The sequence below is a fragment of the Trachurus japonicus genome, unplaced genomic scaffold (genome assembly GCF_045865225.1).
Source record: "Trachurus japonicus isolate A0001 unplaced genomic scaffold, Traja_1.0 AP029848.1".
Lineage (NCBI taxonomy): Eukaryota > Metazoa > Chordata > Actinopteri > Carangiformes > Carangidae > Trachurus > Trachurus japonicus.
The window spans coordinates 72,573-96,398 of record NW_028219981.1 but is presented as its reverse complement, the minus strand read 5'-3'; the positions used below and the strand labels follow the sequence as shown (position 1 = coordinate 96,398).

At 40.8% G+C, this 23,826-nt stretch overlaps 1 protein-coding gene across 1 annotated transcript in view; it reads left to right on the top strand.

Annotated features, from left to right (window-relative positions):
• Positions 1-5,405, top strand: part of LOC146960906 (uncharacterized) — a 29,053-nt gene extending 23,648 nt beyond the window's left edge. Inside the window, exons 9-11 of the mRNA XM_085771950.1 lie at positions 1,956-2,129; positions 2,242-2,288; positions 4,876-5,405. Coding sequence (XP_085628076.1) covers positions 1,956-2,129; positions 2,242-2,288; positions 4,876-5,405 — 751 coding nt within the window. The remainder of the gene's footprint in view (positions 1-1,955; positions 2,130-2,241; positions 2,289-4,875) is intronic.
• Positions 5,406-23,826: the final 18,421 nt, after the last annotated feature.

Here is a 23,826-nt window from a genome sequence, read left to right as displayed (position 1 = left end):
AGCCTACATGCTAAATGTATTTTATTTTTTGTGTGGTAGGACTTTTATGGAGAAGATGACCATTTCATTCACATCCATTTAGTTTTATGTCGCCATCATACAGGTATGTGTGTGGTTGCTCAGCCTCCATTGTTATGTTAGAGATGTTTACTTGTATGTTTTACCATGTGAAGAAATGTGGTAGTTTTTTGGGAGAAATTGTGCTGCATTTGTCAGTCTGCACTGTTCCTGACTGAGAGAGGACTTTTATGGAGAAGATGACCATTTAATTCACATCCTTTTTGTTTTATGTTGCCATCATACAGGAATAAACCTGAGTGTGAACCCAGCCCTGCGTCCCGTGTTATTGTGCACAGAACACAACGCAGTAGACCGTCCCGGCTACACATGGACTCCAGTAGCCGACTGCTGATACCGATGCCAACATTTTTGGTGGTATCGGAGGCATTTCCAATACTGGTATCGGAAAGGGAATAACTCTACTGGGAATGTTCCAATACGCTGACATAAGCAGGGAAATTATTAAAAACAACTGAAAACAGCTTCATTGTATTTTCTTCATGGGAACATGTGAATATGAGTTTTGAGATTTAACAGGACAACATCCCATTCATGTACTCTAATCTACTTTGCCTTTCTTCTATGAAGTTCAGAAAAAGGTGGATAGGTTATAGCAGGAATATTGTACACTTAATATAAAATGTGAAGGTAATTATCTCCTCCATTATTTGGAAATGGCTTCTATGTTCCTAAAAAGAGTTCATGTTGTGACATTTCATGGTACGTAGCTTATCTTTGTTGGAAAATATTTATACATTTGATCCAAATGGGTTACTGGGAAAGACTATTACAGTGTAAGATCTTATTACTGTGTTAGTTATGTTGAAACTACCCATACGTTTCTAAGGAACAAAGCCCACTACAGTTTGCAGGCAGCAGAAAGGTAATTATGGGTTAACTACGGTGACATTTCCAGCAGTTGCCACATCTACCATCTTTCATCCAAATGGGTTATGGGCAAGACTATTACAGTGGAAGTTCTCATAACCATGTTAGTTATGTTGAAACTACCCATACGTTTCTAAGGAACAAAGCTCACTACACTTTACAGGCAGTGGAAAGGTAATTATGGGTCAACTACGGTGACATTTCCACTGGGCAAGACTATTACTGTGGAAGTTCTCATAACCATGTTAGTTATGCTGAAACTACCCATACGTTTCTAAGGAACAAAGTCCACTACACTTTGCAGGCAGCAGAAAGGTAATTATGGGTTAACTATGCAGCAGTTGCCAGATCTACCATTTGCTTTTGGGAAACAGATATTGCAGCTAACCATAAGGTAAGACTGTGGAAATTACAATTACATCAGGTTAATCACACTGAAAGTACTTGACTATATCATGGAAACGACAGGCTATTTACTCTGTAATTACCCAATACTTAGCAGTAATTCACTGCAATTCTACTACTACAACTTGTCTATATTACTAGAGAGTCATTTCTTTGCTATATTTCTTGACATTACCATGTAATTAATTGTTATTTCTGGGCTATATTTCTCAACATTACTACACAATTGACCATTATTACTGGGCTATTTCTACACAATTAAAAGTTATTTCCTGGCTATATTTCTCATTATTACTATGAAATTGACCGTTATTTCTAGGCAATTTCTTGACATTACTAGGCAATTAATCATTATTTCTGGGTAATTTCTTGATATTATGACGTAATTAACGGCCTGGAAATTAAAGGGTTACCATGTTTTTTATGATCTTTTATTGGATGAGGTGAAATAATGAAGTGGGAAGGTTTGCAGAATTGGGCGATGGTTTAATATATTATCTGAAGAACACACAACTCACACTGATTAAATATATCTCTCTTACTCGCTCTGTTATGTGTATATTTACAAATTAATTTAGAGTTGTGTGTGTGTATTTGTTCAGGTTGTTATATTGTCGGGTCACAGAGGAAGGCTGTTCTTGTCTGGCCTCAGCTCTGAGCTCCAACCCCTCCCATCTGAGAGAGCTGGACCTGAGCTACAATCATCCAGGAGAATCAGGAGTGGAGCTGCTGTCTGCTGGACTGGAGGATCCAGAGTGGAGACTGGACAATCTCAGGTATGGACAGATGGACAGACAACAGCAGCTCTCACACTGTGTCTCTGTCTCTCTGACTGATTAACCGATTGGAGGTGGATGAAGCTGATCCTGACTTTGTGTCGTCCTCCAGGTTGGACCATTGTGGACCTCAGAGACTGAGACCTGGTCTGAGGAAGTGTGAGTGTGTTTTAAATGTGATTCATGAGAACACAGCTGCACATACAGAGAACAAAGGGAATCGTGTGCTTGAATCTGATGTAAAGATGAACTGGGTGCCGGCTCAAAAAACGAAAGAAGAAAAAACTGAAATATCAGCACTCACAAAATAAACTTGAAACATTTATTAAGCGCACAGCAGTGTCTGACGGACGCGTTTCAGCCCTTGGCTTTCCTCAGTGTAACACGGCGTTCACACTGGACACGATAGACGCGAATACAATCGCGCCAGACGCTTCATTCGCGCCGCTTGGTCATTTTGGATCATTCGCGTCCATCGCGTCATTCGCACTAGACGCTCCGCCCGTTAATTTGAAAACCGGTACTCTCAACCCGCTCTCTTTCCACGTCGATCGTGGCTGATATCATTTTTACAGTCTATGCTGATATCACCACCGTTGCTGCACTGTACTTGCTGTACCTGGCCTCCCCTTCCTTCCCATGGACCAGTCTGCCACCCAGTCCTCCCATCGAGCTGACCGCCCCCCCCCCCCCCGCCCCCTCCCCTCACCAGAGACTGCCTTCATCAACTCCTGCTAACATTTCCATATTTCGCACATTCTGTGACAAACTGTAAACTGTTTTCCTGTCTGTAACAACATCTATTGCACGTCTGTCCGTCCTGGGTGAGGGATCCCTCCTCTGTTGCTCACCCTGAGGTTTCTCCGATTTTTCCCTGTTAAAAGGGTTTCCATGGAGTTTTTCCTCAGTGGATGTGAGGGTCTAAGGACAGAGGATGTTGTTACGATGCCATGTAAAGCCCTTTGAGACAAACTGTTTGTAAAAACGGGCTATACAAATAAAATTGCCTTGCCTTGCCTTGTACAAGTCTCAGAGACACCGGAAAACCACCCGCCGCCGTGTCTGGGTTCACTGTGTGTGTGTGTGTGTTTTTTTTTGTTCACTCTGTGTAGAAGACGGCAGCGGTGCCCACACACAGCTCATATACAATTAGCTTCTCCTTCATGTTGTTCTGAGTGTAAACAACCGTACAGAGAAGTGATGTCGTCGGCTTGAACTCGTCGCTGATTGGATGTCACGGCGCGATGCCACCTGAAAAGTTCAATATTTTCAACTTTATTTGCGCCGCTCCAGACGCTTCAGATGTGCTGCTTCATTCGCGCCGCTCCAGACGCTTCATTCGCGCCGCGTCTCATCGCGCCAGATGCTCCAATCGCGCCGCCTCCGTCCGAATCGCGTGTCATCGCGCCATTTACATTGATTTTCAATGTAGCGTTGCCGCTCCATTCGCATCTATCGCGTCTGGTGTGAACGCCCCTTAACACACACAGCTGCACATGTAAGACTAGATTTTTACATTTTCCAGATGTCTAATTTCTCCAGAGTTTCATTCAGGATTCAGCTTTTGTTTTTGTCAGTGTGGCTGGAAAGATGTTAGAAATCAATCAATTTAAATCCACAAACAACAAACTGATCACATTGATCAAACAAAACAAATCAATACATGTGATTAACAGTGGAACCAACAAAACCATAAACACAACAGGCTATAAATGCAACAGAATGATGATGGTATACTGACGAACTGTGTAGGTATTTTTACTGTTTCTTATTTATTGTATTGTTTTTGTATGAATGTCTCACTGCGAGGAAAATTTACCTGCGGGTACAAATAAAGCAATCTAATCTAATCTAATCTAATCTAATAATTAAAGCAGAAGTAAGTGGAATGTTTGTGTTAATATAAGTCTTAAATAGTTATATCTTCCGACAGCAATCACTTATATTGAGTGTTTGGTCTGAAACACGGGTCTGTCAGTCACTCTGCTCTGCTGTAAGCGGAGGAGAAAACTTTCCTTGTATTCTACAACCTTTATCCAATGAGGAGAGAGAACGGCATAAAGGGGCAGTCCTCTCTGTGTGTGCAGCCAAGGGATGCGCCTGAATGTGGTGACGTAGGGACGAGGGCGGGGACTGCCAACTCCATCGGCTGACAAGAAGTTAGCCAAAACGACCGAATCGCTTACTTCTGCTTTAATGTCACAAAGATGTTAAAAAGATGATTAAAGTGATCTGAGGTTCATTTATCCTCCAGTTCCTCCCTGAATGTCAGACCTGGAGCCAGATGTGTGACACATCTGTACAAATACCAGACACACTCAATGAAAAACATATAAACTAGTGTTTGTTTAAACAGTGTGTGATGGTTTCTAAATCCGTCTCTTCAGTCTTAACATTGATCTTTAAATCACCAATCAAAGGCATATTAATGAGCTTAATTTTGTCTGAGTAATCTACTGAGTGTGAGCTCTTTGATGGAGGAAATGACAGTTTTAGAAAGCAGATGGTTCAGAGCTTCTTTGTGCTGCAGTGGAAGATGATGATCCAGTTTCATTAGTGACACTTTATTTTATTCACTTCATGTGTTTATTCGTGTGGATCTTCATTAGCCTCATCCTCAGGTCCACACCAGAAGAAAAGCACAATTGACATTTGAATTGTTCTCTTTGATGAATTGTCAGTGAAGTTGTTGATAAATGAACAGATGATAAACTGCAGCTGTGTTGTGTCTTGTTCTCTCCATCAGACGCCTGTGAACTGGAAGTGGACATGAACTCAGTGAACAGACACCTAAAACTGTCTGACAACAACAGGAAGGTGACACGCGTGAAATGGGATCAGTCATATCCTGATCATCCAGACAGATTTGACTTCTCATCTCAGCTGCTGTGTTCAACTGGTCTGACTGGTCGCTGTTACTGGGAGGTGGAGTGGAGAGGAAGAGTTTTTATATCAGTGAGTTATAGAGGAATCAGAAGGAAGGGAATCGGTGAAGACTGTAGGTTTGGATGGAACGATCAGTCCTGGAGACTGAAGTGCTCTGATTTTGATGGTCGGTACTCTGTCTGTCACAACAACAGAGAAACAGCCATCTTCTCCTCATGTGTCTCTAACAGAGTAGCAGTGTATGTGGACTGTCCTGCTGGCTCTCTGTCCTTCTACAGTGTCTCCTCTGACTCACTGATCCTCCTCCACACCTTCAACACCACCTTCACTAAACCTCTGTATCCTGGGTTCTGGATCAGTCCTGGTTCCTCAGTCAGTACGTTTACATGACACTTGAAAAAACCGAATTATTGGCTTAATCCGACTATAACTGGATAACTGAAGTGCATGTAAACACCTTAGTCCGACTGAAATCGGAGTTGAGAACTCCGATTAAGACACCCAGATAATGCGATTGGAATTCGATTTTCTCCGTCATGTATACACCTTAGTCGGAGTATAACTGGACAATGCATGTGCGCATGCTCCACAACAGTAGAGACGGCACCAAGTGGAGCAGAGAAGCCGCCCGAACCCCGCAAAGTAAAGAAAAAAAAAACAACGTCAGCGCAGATTCAATGCGTTTCACACAGCGCCACCAGCAAGAGTGTTTTATTAGAGAGAGAGAGAGAGAGAGAGAGAGAGAGAGAGAGAGAGAGAGAGAGAGAGAGAGAGAGAGAGGAAAAAAGGAAGCCCGTATCCTATTCTCAGCGCGCATCCAGCCCAGACTGGTGCGTCTGGTCGGGAACTGCAGTTGAGAATTTATTATTAAGCTACTAAGTTGTTTATATTCAGTTTTTTACGAGGTAACAGAAAAGTCAACAGGACAGGGGGCGTATTAACCCGCTGAAACAACGGCTGACGGCGCATGAGGGGGTGGACCCCGTCAGTTATTCGATTTTCTCAGTTGCATGTATATTGAGACAAGGACAGAAGTCCGACTTGACGCCAAAATCGAATTTTGAGCATAGCTCGATTAAGCTCTGCATGTAAACGTACTGAGTGTCTCTGTGTCCTGTTTAGGTCACACTGTCTCTCCTGAGGATGGACAGACAGACAGATAGATAGATAAAGAGATACAGTGCATACAGAAATAAAGTATGCCCCCCTTAAAATTTTCTCCATTTATTATGTTGTAGCTTTATGTTAAAAGGTGGGGTTGGCAGGATTTGTTTTGAAAACAAGCCTACAGGTCTTTGACCAGTCAAATCTGTTCTGGTCTGGGGGTTCCTGATTGGTTTAAGGGCCAGACCTACCCTGTCCTAACAAATTGGGAGGACATCTCTGCTTATCCTACCCTGTCCTAACAAATTGGGAGGACATCTCTGCTTATTGGTATTTTTATTTAATGTCTTGCTTTGTTTTATTATTAACTGCTTGTACATAAACACACAGAATGAGAAATCTGAGACAGGGGAAACTGAAATGAACTGAAAGGATTTAACGTCTCCTTTTTGGAACAATGTTGATGTAATGTTAATGAAACATAATAAATGCGATTGTAGTGGTATGAGGCACCACTGTTATATTGAACACAGGGTTCTGCTGCACTGACACTCGTTTTAGCTTGTAGCCAATCGTTGCTCAAGCCTAGAGTATAAAAGTAGGCCGTGCCCCTCCTCCTGACCTCTCGCTTCCTGCTTCTTCGGCCCGCCCACTGACAGGTCGTTGCATTCGCTGCTCGCAGCAGAGCACAGATCCGGCATCTCCGCCGCGGTCGAGGCGACATAATGGGTCGTTAACTGCCATCCGACCGGCGTGTAGCCAGCCGGTTGTATGGCGCGTGGTGGCCTGCCCCCCCGCCACGCCGACCCTCTTCACCCCTCTCCCTCTTTCGAGGAGACGTTAAGTGACCGGTCTGAACCGGGGTTTTTGGACACTAAACCTGAGTAAGAAGAGCACTATCCGTCATGGATATTTAGCCACGGCTACATGCTACCGCTGCTTCGCTGCCAGTCTGCTGCTACTATGTTTCTGCCCTCCTTGCTGCTTCGGCTTGGTTCGGGGTCCTGTCGGCCTACTGACCGACTTCCTTCCTGTTACTGACCCTGCTCCCACCGCTACTGCGCGTGGTGCCGGTTGGTGTGTGTGTGTGTTTGGCTGCCGCTCGTGTGCGCTGCTACGAGCTCTACCAGGACTTTCAGCCACTCACCTGGACTGCGTGTGTGTGAGAGTGGATGTAAGCAAGGTTTGGTTATATTGTTTTGGTTATGTGTTATGTGATTTAGTTTTCATTTGGAATTTATTTGTATTAGTTTGTCATTGATTTCATTGTTTTGTTTTACAGAGCCCTCTTAATTTTGTCCCCCCCCCCCCCCCTAGAGCTGAAGGCCAACGGTGGTAGTGGTTCTCCTTCTGGGTGGTGGTGATCCCCTTGTGTGTGTGTGACCCCCGTTCAAGATTTATTTTGTGTGCACATCACATTTTTGCTGTGTGAGTGGGGTGCTCCCCTTTTTATTTTGGACTTCACCTTCCCCCTTTTGACCCCTCCTCCGGCCGGTAAGCCTCAGCCAAGTAATCCCCTTCTCCTGGGCTTCCTGTTAATTTCATTTTTGCAAACCTTGTCATTTTAAATAAACTTTTGTATGTGATCATTGAACTCCGTCCTTTGAGTGTCCTTTGATAGGTTATAGTTAACCATAGTACGGGTCCTTGGGCCCTAACCCAAGGTGGCGTTGTTGGCGACAAATTTAGTATATAACATAGTATAAGTAAACCCTCGTATTGCCACACTATGTTTTTGTACAGTGTATAAAAGACAAATATAGGTCTCAGGATGTCGAGATGGAGCTGAAGTGAGATGTGTGATTCAAAAGCCTCAGGATTGCATTTCTCTCTGGCTTTCAGGGAGACTTGCTGACGAACACAGAACGGAATATCCCTTTAAGCCCACAAAAATGTAACCCCAGTCCCATGTAGCTAGGAAATATTGACTAATTGGGGTGTTGTAGTACCGTGGGACGGGGCCTGAGTTCGCCTGAAGATGGCGTTACCTGTGATAACTGTGATAATGAAATAAAATAACTTGGCAGTGCCTCCAATAACTTTTAAGAAGTAAACACAAAATTTGGTACTTCCCTTTAAAAAATAAAAGTTTACTTTTACCTGTTTTATATCTATCTAAACAGTATTACCATTATAATTACAACACAGGATTGAGTTGAAACAACAAAAAATATTTATTACAACCTTACGAATGGATTTGCAAATGAGTAAACTAGTTCACTGTTGACCTTTAAGTATGCATTGATAACAGTATTCAAAACTCTCATATAATGCACTGGAAGGTTTGATACACAAATGACCACTCATAACCCAATGAGAGAATGTAAAATCAAAGTGACCAGGTCAACTCAAGTGTCCACAGCCCACACTCACACACACATTTCACGCAGGGCTATTAACTTATTGGCTGCCAGCCATTTTCAGAGCAGAGAGCCCCATACTGCCAGCCGTTTTAGAGCATTTTGAACGATCTTATAAGACCCACAGATTTCTGTTCTATGACTATGTAAACATCGAAACTACCAAGAGAAAGAGTAGACTTTCTTCTTTCAATAGGAAAAAAAGTTTGTTTCTACCTTTTTCCATTCTTTTGTAAACAGCAGTAGAACATAGGCTGGTTTCGCCAAAAACACCAGTTTTTGACCAAAACACTGAGAAAACGAGCTTTTTGTGGAAAGAAACATGTCAAGCAGAACAGTGACTTTGACGTTAATATTTTTTGCTTTAGTTACACCTCACACATCTGAACAGTGTTCTCCTTCTATAAAACAACAAAAACACTGAGAAAGGACTTTTGAAAATAATAATTAATTTACAAATATCAGTACAAATGCATGAACTTTTTTGTACGTTTGTAGCTGTCACATGACCTCTGCCCCATGGTCATGTGACCTGTAAATTATAGAAATATATATAATTACCATAAAAATACATCTCTTATAGCTGTAGTCAGTGTGATGTAGAGTTTTCTTTTTTTCTTTCCGCCGGCGATCAAAGCAATCCGCCCTTCTCTACAATATCATTATTCGTTATTTATAATTTTATTTAGCCTCTAATTTTCATTTAGACAGTATGCTAAGTTAGCCGAGCGGCTAATGGCAAAATGCGATCAATGATTAAATTATAAAAATGCTTCGACTACTATACAAACTGAACCGACTACACTATTAACAACATGTAAAAACATAACTATGACTGTAAAATGAGAGAGTTAGGTTTAAAGTGTTAGATGTAGGCTAATAAATGCAGCAAGCGCTATGGTAAAGATGTTCCCCGGAAGTAAGCAGACCGTAACTTCTTAAACCGGAAGTACGTCACATGAAACACTACCAGGAACGCCGGCGTTCTCGTGTCATGACGGAAACACCCAGGCCGAAGCCAGACCCTTCTCCTTCTCTAAGCAGTAAAAGTTTGCTCGCTAGCAAGTTAGTTTATTTTATTTTTTTTTACCATTGATGTATTACATTATTACCTTCATGTCTTTCTGAAGCGTGGGGACGAGTCTCTGCTGCTCCTGGTTGATCCGGACAGAACCACTCATCTGACGAATCCGGGTCACGTCCGCCGAGCCGTCAGTTGAGCTGGGCTGTGGTGATGCACCGTCAGCTGCTGACTCTCTCACCGGCCGCTCGGCCTGGCTTGATCGCCGTTTTCCAGCGTCAATGTCGGTCATCGGTGTCTTTTTCAATGATTTCCGCCGTTTTCTCACGATCGCGACCCTCTTCCTCTCCGAACTACCGCGACACATACGGTACATAATGTGCCGACATGCGGAACACATAGGCTCCGTGCGTAAGTTTCTTTAGCATATCTTTTGTCATCTCACTTCTTCTCATAATCAATGCTGATATCTCATCCAAAGAGGGCACTACTGCCACCTACAGGGCAGCTACACGTCTTTACACTAGTTTACAAGCCTGATATTGATGGACAAGCTCCGCCAGACCGTCCTCCAGCCCCTCCCGTTGAAAAACGCAATTGACGTCTATCGACATCAATGGCAGTGAACGGTTGTAATTTGTCAAGGCCCCGCCCCCAACGGTTATTGTTGCTAGGTTGGACAAACAATGCTCACGGAAGGGTAACTCCCATTGCAAACCATTGAAAATTAAATTAAATTGCTTGTAAGGAAAATTTGAAATCAGAAAAATGGTGTCCGTGATAGAAGACAGATGTGGCCTAAGAGCGATTGAACGGGCATTAACCGACTTTTCCGAAAGGTGGGGAAAAATCATTGTTTTGGTCACTAACTAGCTAGTAGCTAACAACGCTAGCTAAAGCGCTAGCTAACGTTAGCTACAAACTAATGCTTAATCTCCGCCGATCTCCCGTTTCTCCTCGTAAAACTTCACAAAGTTCAAAAGACATTAGCAGCGGTAATGTTACGTTTCCTAGATAACTTTGAAGGTATTAGATCTTCTATGAACAGGACCGGAGAGTGGGCTGGAGAATGAATGAGCTTTAATAGCACTTCAGTAAAGCCAGGGAAAACGGGCTCACTTCTCATGAGTACTGCATAACAACAACAAACAATACTATGCAGTTAACCCCTGACCTATGCCTAGAGCTCCCCCTAGTGGACCACCACCTATTATTAAGCTCAACTAAATACATAACAGAAGGTTAAAGTAATATGTTATATACAGAACAGGTACATAGGCTAATTATGTTTATTGATGTCTTGGGTTTGTGGAATGGGATAAAAATGACTCTGGGAATACGTTCCAGATATCGCGAGTCGCTATTGCAGGAACCACAGGCACATTTTAACCATATTGAAAAATTATAAAGTAGTTATTGCCAAAAAAAATTGCTGTCTCCCTATCTTGTTTCTTGGGTTTCATCCCAGGATTGTCCAACCTTAGAATGCTGCGCAACACGTGACATGGGGAGAAACGCTCTGATTGGTGTCAATCAGAAGGCCAACAAAGGGTCAATTAGATTGACGTATAGACGTCGATGGCAGCCAATGAGTTAAATTTAAAAGAAAATAAAAAACGTTGCAGGCCCGATCGAAGCTTGTGAGCGTGGAGGCCGGAAACGAATGGCCACTTCACTGGGTTTTAACCAGCACAAACAAAAAAGCACGTGCAATGTTTTAATGGGGTACTTACGAGTCCAGCACAGTCAGAGATGAAGAGGGGAAAAGGGGCAAAAGGCAAGGTGCAGTTTCAGCGGCAAGGGAACGGAGCGTGCAGCAACACGGTGCGGGGAAACCACGCTCAAGTCCAGCAGCTACAGTCTCCCTCCAACGGTCCAGGGCTCTCCCGGTCCTCACTCTCTCCCTCTTATGGCAAATGTCCGGTCCTGAATCACATAATTCCTCTTAGTAACTGAGCTACAGGCCGATATTCAGGGCGAAAAACCCAGTGTGTCTTAAACAAATTAGCCAGCAAATTGTTAACTTACTGCAATGCAGAATTAACCACGTGAAAGTCTATGAGCATGCTAAGCTAAAGGCTAGCGGCGATTAGCAATTCAGCTCGTCTTTAACACAGTACAAATAAACAACAGCACAGATTACAATAAAACACATGGTAACACTTTATTTTAAGGTACACCTATTCACCATTAATTAGTTGCTTATTAACATGCAAATTAGTAACATATTGGCTCTTAATTAGTCATTATTAAGTACTTATTAATGCCTTATTCTGCATGACCTTATTATACAACCAGTAAGCCATTAACTAAGAGTTTTCCCTCAATAACCTCAGAATTATTGCTTATTAGTAGTAAGTAAGGAAGTTGTCATATATGAATTACAATCTCAATATGCTTTGCTTAGTATGGACTTTATAAGGTGGTAGTACCACAAGAATAGTTGTTCTCCCTTAATACCACATAATGAATATGGTCTGTTCTTACATAACAAAACACAAAACTACAATAGTGTCCAAATAACTCTAAATTAAGTCTTTGTTACTTAGAATATGTTCCCCATACTAACAGTGGCGTAGATGACGTAGGGTTGGTGGGTTTTGTAAACCCATGGGCCCTTCTTGTGGTGAAATCCTGCGGCCCCCCCACACACTGCCGAGGATTTTTATTTTTTTTATTTTTTTGGTTTAAATCAGGGGCGGGCTGGTCATAGGGAGGTTCGGGACGCGGTTGACCGCGGCTGCCTTCTGTCGCAGCGGCAGGTAGCACAGAGTGTAACATCAGACCGGGTCACTGCATTACGTTGCATATTAAGGCTGGATACGAGCGGGCGCGGCCCCTCCCAATTTGAGCTGATCCATACGTCTATTACATAAAATTAAACAACAGAAGCTGGTCTACAACGTGTAAAAACCATGTTTCTATGACCCAAACACAGCCCACTACTACTACACTACTCAAATAAACAACTAGACATCAAACTTCATGAAGCACCTGTGTGTGGACCCAGTCGCCACATTTCTGGCCCCTATATACTAGTACTGTGCATTATGCAAAACAGTACACAGCTGCCGCTCAAGGGCTACAAAGATTGGAGCGTTACATAGCAGCCGCGGCTGCACAGCAGCAGGCAGAGAGAGAAGACAACAACCAGCAAAGTCCAGCACACACAGACACTGCTTGACCAAAACATGGTTGTACATTTCCTCTTACCTTTGCTGTTTTGCCGTGAAAAGTTTGTTTTATGGGTAAATCCCATAGACCAGGGGTGCTCATTACGATTTGATGAAGAACAAAAAAAAAGTAGGCTAGGCCTATATTTAAAAAAACACAGTTGTCTGGACAGTAGGCATTTTTCTCACAACCGACCTCAAAAGCGAGGGCAGGTCCGCCGAAGCATCATTCCGGGTGAATCACGCTCTCCGCCCGTTGTCTTTGTTGTCACTTTGTTGCTGCTCCACAGAGCACATGGCTACTTAATTATGCACGTGCTGACCATGTTGTGCTGAGGCATTCTGGGGGAGTATGAGGTGTGTTCATGTCTGCACCATTCTTGGGTCCGGTGTGATTTAATGGAATATTGCGGAGAGGTGTGCGAACGCACAGCTTGACCAGTGTTTCCCACTAACAGAAAAACGTGTGTTTACGTGCGGTGCGCACGCACGCGAGAGAGGTGGCAGGTTAGGCTGACTGGCGGAGATGAGAGATGGTGAAAAGCTAGCATGATTATTAAAAAAACACCATCTCTTATCTCTGCCCGCACATAGACAGACACAGGTTCACATACAGACAGGGGCGCACGGTAAATGCAGCTGCAGCGCTATTAACCCCGCATAGTCCGACAAACCACTGGATGACCAAAAATGTATGGACATTTATTGTGCCATATGGATTCATGCAGTTATGAAAGGTAGACTACACCGACATATTGTATATGAAGTGTTATGTATGTTCATATACTAGACTATATAAATAAACGTGAATCATTAATAATGTTGGTAGATCATTTTTGACTTGGTCACTTGAAAAGTATAGCTCTCAGGCTGAAAAAGTGTGAGCACCCCTGCCATAGACTGTAAGGTAAATCCACAATATTTCCAGTTTGAACAGAACTTTGACAGGTGTTAGCTACATCTAAATCGGTCCGGACGGGCTTTAGGAGCGGCCGAACCTTTGTTGTTTATTTATTTATTTATTTTTTTCAACTTTATTTAAAGTTGTAGCAACAACAACATTTCAGTCTTTCCAGCTCACATTCGTTACAACAGTAACAGCACACTTTATCAGAATCAACCACTGCAGAGATAATGTTCATACATTGTACAATCATTTGATAGAGGTTTTGAGCTTTAGCAGCATCATTCTGAAGGACACTCATCTAAAATATGATTTTTTTTTTTTTATTTTTTTTTGGTGGGGGGGGGCTTTTTTTCTGTCCTCTATTTGTGTGTGCAATGTGGCCCGCTGCGCACGCGGGCCCTTTGGACCTCAAAACCCATGTGGAATACAGCCCAGCTACGCCACTGCATACTAAAGTGACATCTTGATCATTACTAACTCACTAATAGTTGAACACTTATTAACCAACACATGTTCCCTAATCTAAAGTTGCCTCCTTTTCACAACTAGTTAATATATTATAGCACATAACTACTGCAATAAACAAGTGATGGGTTACACCTTTGAAAAAATGTATCTATCTGTAGGTTCCCTCTCATTCAGTGGTAGAATAACAAAGCACAACACAGCACAAGTACAAATACCTCATTTATTACAGTAAACCACTGGTTCAGGTTTTCCAAAGGCTGACAACAAATACTGCTCCAACAGGTAATGGGGTCTTCCTGAAATTTCAAACACTGACTAGTATCAGTGTACTGTATGCAAATTTGTCATACAATGTGGTATCAAAGCAGGTCATAATACAGGTACTCTATTGAAAAACACTGCACAATATAAAGTACAATAATCAGAAAATTATAAAACCTGCAAAACTCAACATGACGACTTGTCAAAGGTTATAACAAATATACTGAACTGTACAAACATATACATTTTTCATTTATTGGTTGATTTGAGATGGGACTCCACATATTCATGAACATACAAAAAAACAATTAGGGTGTTAGCAGCAATTACATTGTTGCAAATTGCTCAGCAGGTGACAATGCTAGGCGACGCATTGCCACCTGCTGAGAAAGAAAAGAGAAAGAAGAAAGAAAATAAAAATAAATAAATAATAATGCAGGTGACAATGCTCGGCGACGCATTGCCACTTGCAGGGAAAGAAAAATGAATAAATAAATAAAGAACAAGAAACAATAATAATAATAGAGAAAAAAAATAAAGAAGAAAATAAATAATAATAATAATGATGCAGGGGACAATGCTCGGCGACGCATTGCCACTTGCAGAGAAAGAAAATAAAAATAAAAATAAAATAATAATAATAGGCTATCATATAGATATCTTTATCTACATTTCAGGTTTCACACTGGATATTTTTTCCTGATGTCATGCAAAAGCATTCCAAGTGTTCCGTCACTGTGACGGTTTCCACGCCAATAAGTCCACTCAATTACATCTAAGTGGTCCCTCAACAGTTTTTGTGTGCGGTTCCCTCTTTGTCTCCAGATAGTGGACTTGCAAATAACCCAAAATCTCTCCAGGTTTTGTGTATGTGCACCTGTAACAGGGTCAACAAAAAAATCGTGATGGTTGACAGTCAGGTGATTGTACCCTTCATCCTGAAGACGGCGGTAAGACCTCCACCCATCAGAAATGATGGAGCTTCCACGCCGAACGTGCTTCTTTATTAGAGGCAAGAGATGCCTGGTTGAACGGCGATGCACAATCTTGAGAATGGGTCTCCTCCTGTCATCCTTAATCCCTAGCATTCCGAACACCCAGGAACTCCTGTTGCTTGCCCGTCCTCTGTTGTACTGAAATTCACAAGAGCAAATAAAAATTAAAAATGAGGACAATGATTCTGCAATAATGGTGGGAAATGGGAGAGAATAAATCATAAATCAAAAATTCAAAAGTTCTCTTTGGAGTAGTGGTGCATGTTTACAAATATTGAACTGTTCTGGGGTGTAGGAATAATGTAGTTTCTTAAAACCGACATTCCCCTCTATTGCATCAATGAACTACAATGTATCTTATTCCATAATGCAGTAGTTACTTCACGAGATACAGGAAATATACCTCCAAGCACCTCAGGCAAAAACAGGTTTTAAATGTGTGTATATTGTCTCTACTGACAGTAGCTGAGTTTAGCACAGACTTAACCAACATCAAATACACATTTTTAGACACAAAATCATGTATTTGGCATCAAAGTAATACTCATACTGTAAGTGTAACTTTCATACCTTTCTTTTATGGCCAAATTTGCTTTCATCGATCATAACAATCTCTGCTCTTTGTCCAACAGTCTGCTTGCCTCTTCTTCTCATTCTTTTCATTCCTGATTTGCAAACTCTCCGTAGCTTGTCTGCAAGTTTACTCAGAGTTGCAGAACTCCGAGTAATTCCTTCCTGCAGCATGTCCACTTGCCTCAGTCGAAGGCCTTGGGCAAATCTGTAATAGATCAACCAGATAAATATTTCAATGACACAATTTAGAAGTGGGTGGTTAAAACCAATTTCTTAAGTTGTCATTAGTCTTTTTATAACCATAATTATAACCATCATTTCTCATTTTGCAGTCCCATTTGCAGACACAGCAGATACTCATAGCCTGAATATAAGAGTGTATTTAAAGCAGAAGTAAGCGAGCCGGTTGTTTTGTCTAACTTCTTGTCAGCCGATGGAGTTAGCAGTCCCCACCCTCGTCCCTACATTCACGCGCATCCCTTGGTTGCACACACAGAGAGGACCGCCCCTTTATGCCGTTCTCTCTCCTCATTGGATAAAGGTTCTAGGAAAGTTTTCTTCTGGCTTACAGCAGAGCAGAGTGACTGACAGACCCGTGTTTCAGACCAAACACTCTATATAAGTGATTGCTGACGGAAGATACTATTTAAGACTTATATTAACACAAACATTCCGCTTACTTCTGCTTGAACCTGACACAACAAATCTCAAAAGCAAAGTAGGGTGAAGAACATTCCCTATAAGACGAGAGGAATGGAATAAAACCTCAAAACGAATGAAATCTGCTTTAAGAAAAAAAAAAGGATACTGAGTAAATTAGCAAAGTGAAGTGTCTGTTTAAAAAAGTTAAGTTCTTTTGAAACCATTTCCAGGAACCACCTAAAACCTAAAAATCCACAAAACCTTTGTACTACATTGGACTCTTCGCAACCCAGCACTTATACAATTACACATACTTGAAAATTCAACCGATATTCAGAATTCTTCCCATATACTGTATAAACTCATGTCTCGTATAGCATTGGTTCTTATGACCCACCCAACCAACAGTATAGTGAAAACATTGAAAGAAAACATTATGGTCCAAGTTAGAGTTTGTCTTTGATGGCTATTGTTATTATACAATGTAAAACCACGCACCTGTAGATGTAATGCATCCACGTATGCAGTCGAAGGTGCGATCTCTCAAATATGGAGCCACTTCGGATGGACCTCGATACCGTTTTCCCTTTGTGACAGGAGTCTCGGCAAATCCTGATGATTAAATCCAAAGGTTAATTTATAAAAACCCATGATACTGATTTCACTAAATACAAATGTAACATAAATGAAGATGAAGAGGGGGACATAGATATATAGGTGTTGAAACAGCTAAGATTGGGATTGGACAAGGTGCACTTGTACTCTTAGTAGCCCTTGTGATTCACTCCCCCCATGCAATCTCAAAGCACAACAGAACAGTCCTATTTCTAGGCCTACTTGACAAGTAATATCTACAACTGTTACACCTTAAATCGGGTTAGACAGTAAATTTAGCTGTGTCTACTCTACTCACTGTGCCACAGCATGAAAAGGGTGATATCAATCAATTAATCCCTGTCCATGTACAAGTTTAAGCTGATTGGGTGGCATTTATTGAACAATATGACCAGGAATGTGATCTAAAACTGTTTTTTGGCATTTTTCATTTCAGATGTTGTACACATGTAGAACTTCGTGGAAACATGAGCACCCCTATCTCTACCAAATAAACGGTAGCTTACTTAAAAATTAAAAATTGCAGCTGTGTGTGATTTGTGACTTTGTAGATGTGACTTATATATTACTACTACTACTAATACTTATATAGATATTTTGTGTGTACATCACTCATAGCTTCTGTCGTAAAATATATGATTTGGCACTGAATTTTAATCGGATGGCTGCATGCTGCACACTCTCCTATGCTTACACAAAGAAAATTAATAAATAAGGCACACGTCTAGTTTTTCTACTCACCATGCTGCCTCCTTTTTGTCGTAGGTCCGTTTCAACTTCATAACATGAGAGCAAGACGGGCATTTCATCCATTTTCGAAGTAGGCCTTCTCTCATTAACCACCTGGTGAACTTATAGTTTTCTTTGGGGCACTGTCTAAAATGTATTCGACTCAAAAACTCGTAACTCAACATCTTCTTCTTCTTCTCATAAGTTCTTTCTTTTTTTTCCTTTCTTTTTTTTTTACGAAATGGGTTGGTTTCAACTTCGCAGTCCTGCTTCAAAAAAGGCGCAAAGTGACCCAGTTAATGACTGACAATCTACCTATCCGTAGCCGTGCTCCTCCGATGTTGCTCTCATCCAATCATTGACTGTTACTATGTCGTCATGTGACATCCTCATCCAATCATCCAAAGGGAGCCGCTCTGGGCGCCACCAGTCCTCTATGCACGTCAAAGATCTGGAGAAGGTGGCCATTTGCTATTTCGTTCAAGCTTGGAGAGGGAAGAGGCAAATTCGTGTAACAAAAATGGTAAGTTAAGGGCTAGCCTGTTAATTGAAAGTCCCCCTGAGTTTTGTAAGCACATCATAACACCCGTCCCCGGGCCGTTTACATAGTTAAAGAGTAGTAAAGCCTCCCGTTTATCTGCAGTGTCGAGGCTAATTAGCTAATGTAATGTTAAGCTAGCTGAATCACGTGCTAGGCTAATGTTTTAGTATGAACCGGAGATGGGGACTTGGACTCATAGCTTGGACTTGACAAAAAATAAAAGACTTGCGACTTGACTTGACTTGACTTGACTTGAATGACCACCTCAGCTGAATTTCTCACCGGCACGGCACCAGCTCAGTCAGTGTTTTTTTTTCCCCCCGGACTTTTTATGCATTTATTTTGAAAGGACCGCTGGACAGTTACTTGAGACTTGCACATGACGTGACTTGATCCTATCTCTGGATGAACCACATTTTATAATGAAAAATAAATTATTCACTATGCAGTCATTGAACAAGAAGAGCTTTTGAATCTTGTGTAGATTATTATTAAGTTACATTTTGCCAGTTATAGTGACATGCATTTATTTATATTTTTACAGCCTAAGGCCAAGAAGAAAATGTCCCTAAAAGTCCCTAAAGATGACTCGATGACAGAGATGACCAAAAATGATCTGGATGGTAATTTTTGTCTTTGTCAACTTTCAAAGAACTGTAATACTTAAATAATTAGCTTGTCCAAATGTGTTTAAACGTTTAAAGTCATATGTTGATTTTGTTATATCTATGCCATGCTGTAGGTCCTGAAGATAAAGGAGATAAAGGCTCTGCTCCAAGTTGCAGCAGCGTAAGCAGCATTGGATCAGGTAATGATTTCTCATTTTCTAGCAGTGTATCTTTGTTGTCTAAAATGAGTTTAATTCCTTGCATGGTTTTTCCACCTGAGATTAAAGTTGTTGGCAGATTTTGTCAGTATACATGTGCTTACAGATCAAATTAAGGCACACACCATATCTGATCCACTACCTTTGTTGCATGCATGTCATTCTCTCTGTCTCACTCATTTAATACTGTCAAATCATAATCTTTTTTGTATCCTGCTCTCTTGTTTTTAAGGATCAATTTCCAAAGTAGAGTTCCTAGAAGCCAGGATCCAGTGGCAAGAAAAAATAATAAAGGATCTTGAGCAAGAGCGCAATTTCTTGCGTGAGCAAATCATGGGAAAGAAGAGATCATGTGAGTGATTTGGGAGCAACTTGTATCTGCAAAATATAATGTAATTGTAACTGTTTGATATATTTTCATAACAATCTGATCTTTGTCTCATCTATCCTCTGTTTGATCAAAGCTCAACCAAAAGTATTTACTTTGGAGAACGAGAACGAGGATGACGATGGCAACATGGATGAAGATGACGTCATCTCCCAATCTTCTCCAGATATCAGTGAGTCCTCGGACAGTGATGTTGTCATCCAAAGAAGGAAGAAACGTCGGACACAGCCACCTGCATCTGCAACTGTGGCTGTGCCTGGAAAAGCTCATGTAAGAGGTAAGAATGGCATAACTTGAACCACCTGCCCTGTTAGCACCAGGTGGTCATGAAAAATAAGTATTAATAAAAGCGTTGGAAGAGCTGTTATGAATATGTCCTGAAGTAATTATGAGGCAAAAATATAGATCTTCAGTTCTAGATTCTGAATATACTAGGAATTTGATGATAAATGAAAATTAAATGTCTAAAGTCAAAAATGTGGCTTTCATCAAGAATAAAGCTCCATTTTATTATTATCCAACATCAAATGCTAGAAAGATTTGTCTCTCAGATGAGCAGATTCTTCAATTCCTAAAATATGCTTTGACCTTCCCGTGTTCTTTGTTTTATATATTTTTCAGTGAAAGGGCCAGCTGAGGTTATCAGGAGATATAAAAAAGTCTTGAAAAGCTTAAGCAAAGTCCGCACCATGACTGAAGCCTTCAGAATCAATGGCGTGGACCGGGGAACCATCAAGATGACTGCTGCAATTGCAGAGCTCAGCATTGTGGATCCTGCAACCTTCAACACCCTGAAGTATGATCCTGCAACTGAGACCCTGCAGTCCTTTGCTAAGAGGTGTGCAACGCACATAACCCCTGAGAAGAAGAGCATTATAGAGGACATGAAGGGCAAATGTCAACTCCTCCCTTTGTTGATGAAATATTAAGATACAAGTTTAAGCTGTTCTAACCTTTGACTTTTAGCTCATGTTGTTGTTCATGTTGAGCTGTGCAATTTCAATTGTTTTTTTTTTGTACTTTATATTGTGCAGTGTTTTTCAACAACCTGTATTATCTATAGTATGACCAAGTTCGAGCAGTATTTGTTGTCAGCCTTGGGAAAACGTGATAGATACATTGACCCTGTTACAGGTGCACATACACAAAACCTATCAACAAAGAGGGAACCGCACACAAAAACTGTTGAGGGACCACTTAGATGTAATTGAGTGAAATGTAGATAAAGATATCTATATTATATTTATATGTTTGTACAGTTCAGTATATTTGTTATAACCTTTGACAAGTCGTCATGTTGAGTTTTGCAGGTTTTATAATTTTCTGATTATTGTACTTTATATTGTGCAGTGTTTTTCAACAATGGAGTACCTGTATTATGACCTGCTTTGATACCACATTGTATGACAAATTTGCATACAGTACACTGATACTAGTCAGTGTTTGAAATTTCAGGAAGACCCCATTACCTGTTGGAGCAGTATTTGTTGTCAGCCTTTGGAAAACCTGAACCAGTGGTTTACTGTAATAAATGAGGTATTTGTACTTGTGCTGTGTTGTGCTTTGTTATTCTACCACTGAATGAGAGGGAACCTACAGATAGATACATTTTTTCAAAGGTGTAACCCATCACTTGTTTATTGCAGTAGTTATGTGCTATAATATATTAACTAGTTGTGAAAAGGAGGCAACTTTAGATTAGGGAACATGTGTTGGTTAATAAGTGTTCAACTATTAGTGAGTTAGTAATGATCAAGATGTCACTTTAGTATGGGGAACATATTCTAAGTAACAAAGACTTAATTTAGAGTTATTTGGACACTATTAACATTTGTAGTTTTGTGTTTTGTTATGTAAGAACAGACCATATTCATTATGTGGTATTAAGGGAGAACAACTATTCTTGTGGTACTACCACCTTATAAAGTCCATACTAAGCAAAGCATATTGAGATTGTAATTCATATATGACAACTTCCTTACTTACTACTAATAAGCAATAATTCTGAGGTTATTGAGGGAAAACTCTTAGTTAATGGCTTACTGGTTGTATAATAAGGTCATGCAGAATAAGGCATTAATAAGTACTTAATAATGACTAATTAAGAGCCAATATGTTACTAATTTGCATGTTAATAAGCAACTAATTAATGGTGAATAGGTGTACCTTAAAATAAAGTGTTACCAAACACATAAATTTACCTCTGGCAGCTTCACAGAGTTCACACACATCGACCACAGGACGACTCTCCGTCCGTTAGTGTTTTTACTTTATAGCAAGGGTGCCCAAATTCTTCTCAGTGAAGGGCCAAAAACGAATCGGGGTGGAGGGTCGCGGGCCAAAATTAAACATTCAAATTAAATATGCCTATAACATATGTTAATTGTGCAAAATAAACACTCATACAAAGTATTTTTTAAATAACACTATTGATTATTATGTTTCACTGTTAAACAGGGCTCCAGACTGCCCCTAAATGGGGGCATTTTGCCCCAAAAATTTGGGACAGTGCAAGTAAATTTTTCATCTACTTGTGCACATGTGCAACCAGTGAATTTGCCTGTGTTTTGTTTTGTAACGCTTAAAACATGAAAGGAGAGACTCAAAAAATCTGATGTTTGTAATTACAGGTGGCAGGTCAATGTGTGTGAGTATTGTGAATACTTGCCCTGCAAATCAATTTACAAGTGTGTTCCCCTAAATTTCCTGCTTGCTCTCCTAAAATTTTAAGTTCGGGGCTACTGTGCTCCTAGTGAAAAATGTTAGTCTGGAGCCCTGCTGTTAAAACAAAGCAAATGTTACTGGTAGGCTACTCTGGTAGAGAATTTTCTGCTACTTGTGTCATCCCCAGAAAAGCAGAGTAGCATCATGTGAATTTGTTGCCATTGCCCAGTCAGCTAATGCCCAGTCTCCCTGCTCCTCTCACCCGCACACAGCACCCTGTGTTGGGGGCTGCACGGCCGGCAATTTTACATTTAGGCTTAGCATGACAAAACGGTAACTCCTATCAGAACAAAACACAGATCAACGTTGCTCTAAGGACGTACTGAAAATTTTGGTACGATTTGGTGTTTCTACAGTAAATATTTTGGCGACGCTGGCAGTTTTAAAACATCAGGCCGTTCTGCTTCTCTCAGAAAATATTTGTATTGGAGTCAATGAGGAGCAGAGACAGACGTGGCCGCACTTAGAGGCTCAGAGTTTAAATTCTGTAAGTCACTCTGATATTTTGAGCAGAATAAGAGATCGAGGATGAGCTCGTCTACAAACGTGGCGGAAACTATGTGTGTAGAGTGTAAATTGTGGCCGTTTGGAGTTTGGAAAGAGAAAAAATCTGGAGTTTTTCTGGCGTCTCTCCCACTCTAACCGATGATGTCACGCACTCTGACACGAACATTCCGTGCAATACACAACCATTATAATCTCATAATTTCTCCAAAAATGATCATGGTCATTGATCAGGGATTGATCAAAAACTATATGACCTATCAAAACGTGGAGTAATACGACAATACACAAGACTTGTGTCTACTGTTTAAAGTTTAAATGGAGTCTCTAGGTGAAAGTATGCCTGAGCAGTAGACGTTTGTTAAACTCCAATGATTGGTCTTTTTCGCTCTTTTTTTCCCGCCCGTCCCATTAACTTCAATGCAAAATTTTGCGCAGTTTTTCGCGACGTGTTGAAAAAAGTAATAGCATACCGATCCCGATCAAGACGCACGTTTTGATATATAATAGTTTTGATATAATATATAATATTAAAAAGATATAATATAGTCCTGCAACTCGAAGAGTAGCAAATCGAAAAAGCGTCCGGAAGATGAAAAATAATAAAAACTAGAAAAAACATTTCCAAGAATGGAAATGGTGTGAATGCTGAAAGCAATGCTGAATGAGCTGAAGAAATTGTTGAAACAATGCTGAATGAGCTCAAGAAAGAAAGAAAGAAGAAAAGGACAGAAGGAAAGAAAGAAAATGGGAAGGGTAGATGGAGAAAGAAAGAAAGAACAAAAGGACAGAAAGAAAGAAGACACAGAGAGAAGGGTAGATAGAGAATGAAAAAGGTAAGAAAAACAGAATAATAGAACATAAAGAGAATAGAGAATGAATGAAAGAGACAGAGGAGTAGTAAGAAAGAAGGAAAGATATTGGGGTGGATAAATGAAAGCGAGAGATATACAGAGAGCAGTAGAAAGAAAGAAAGAAAT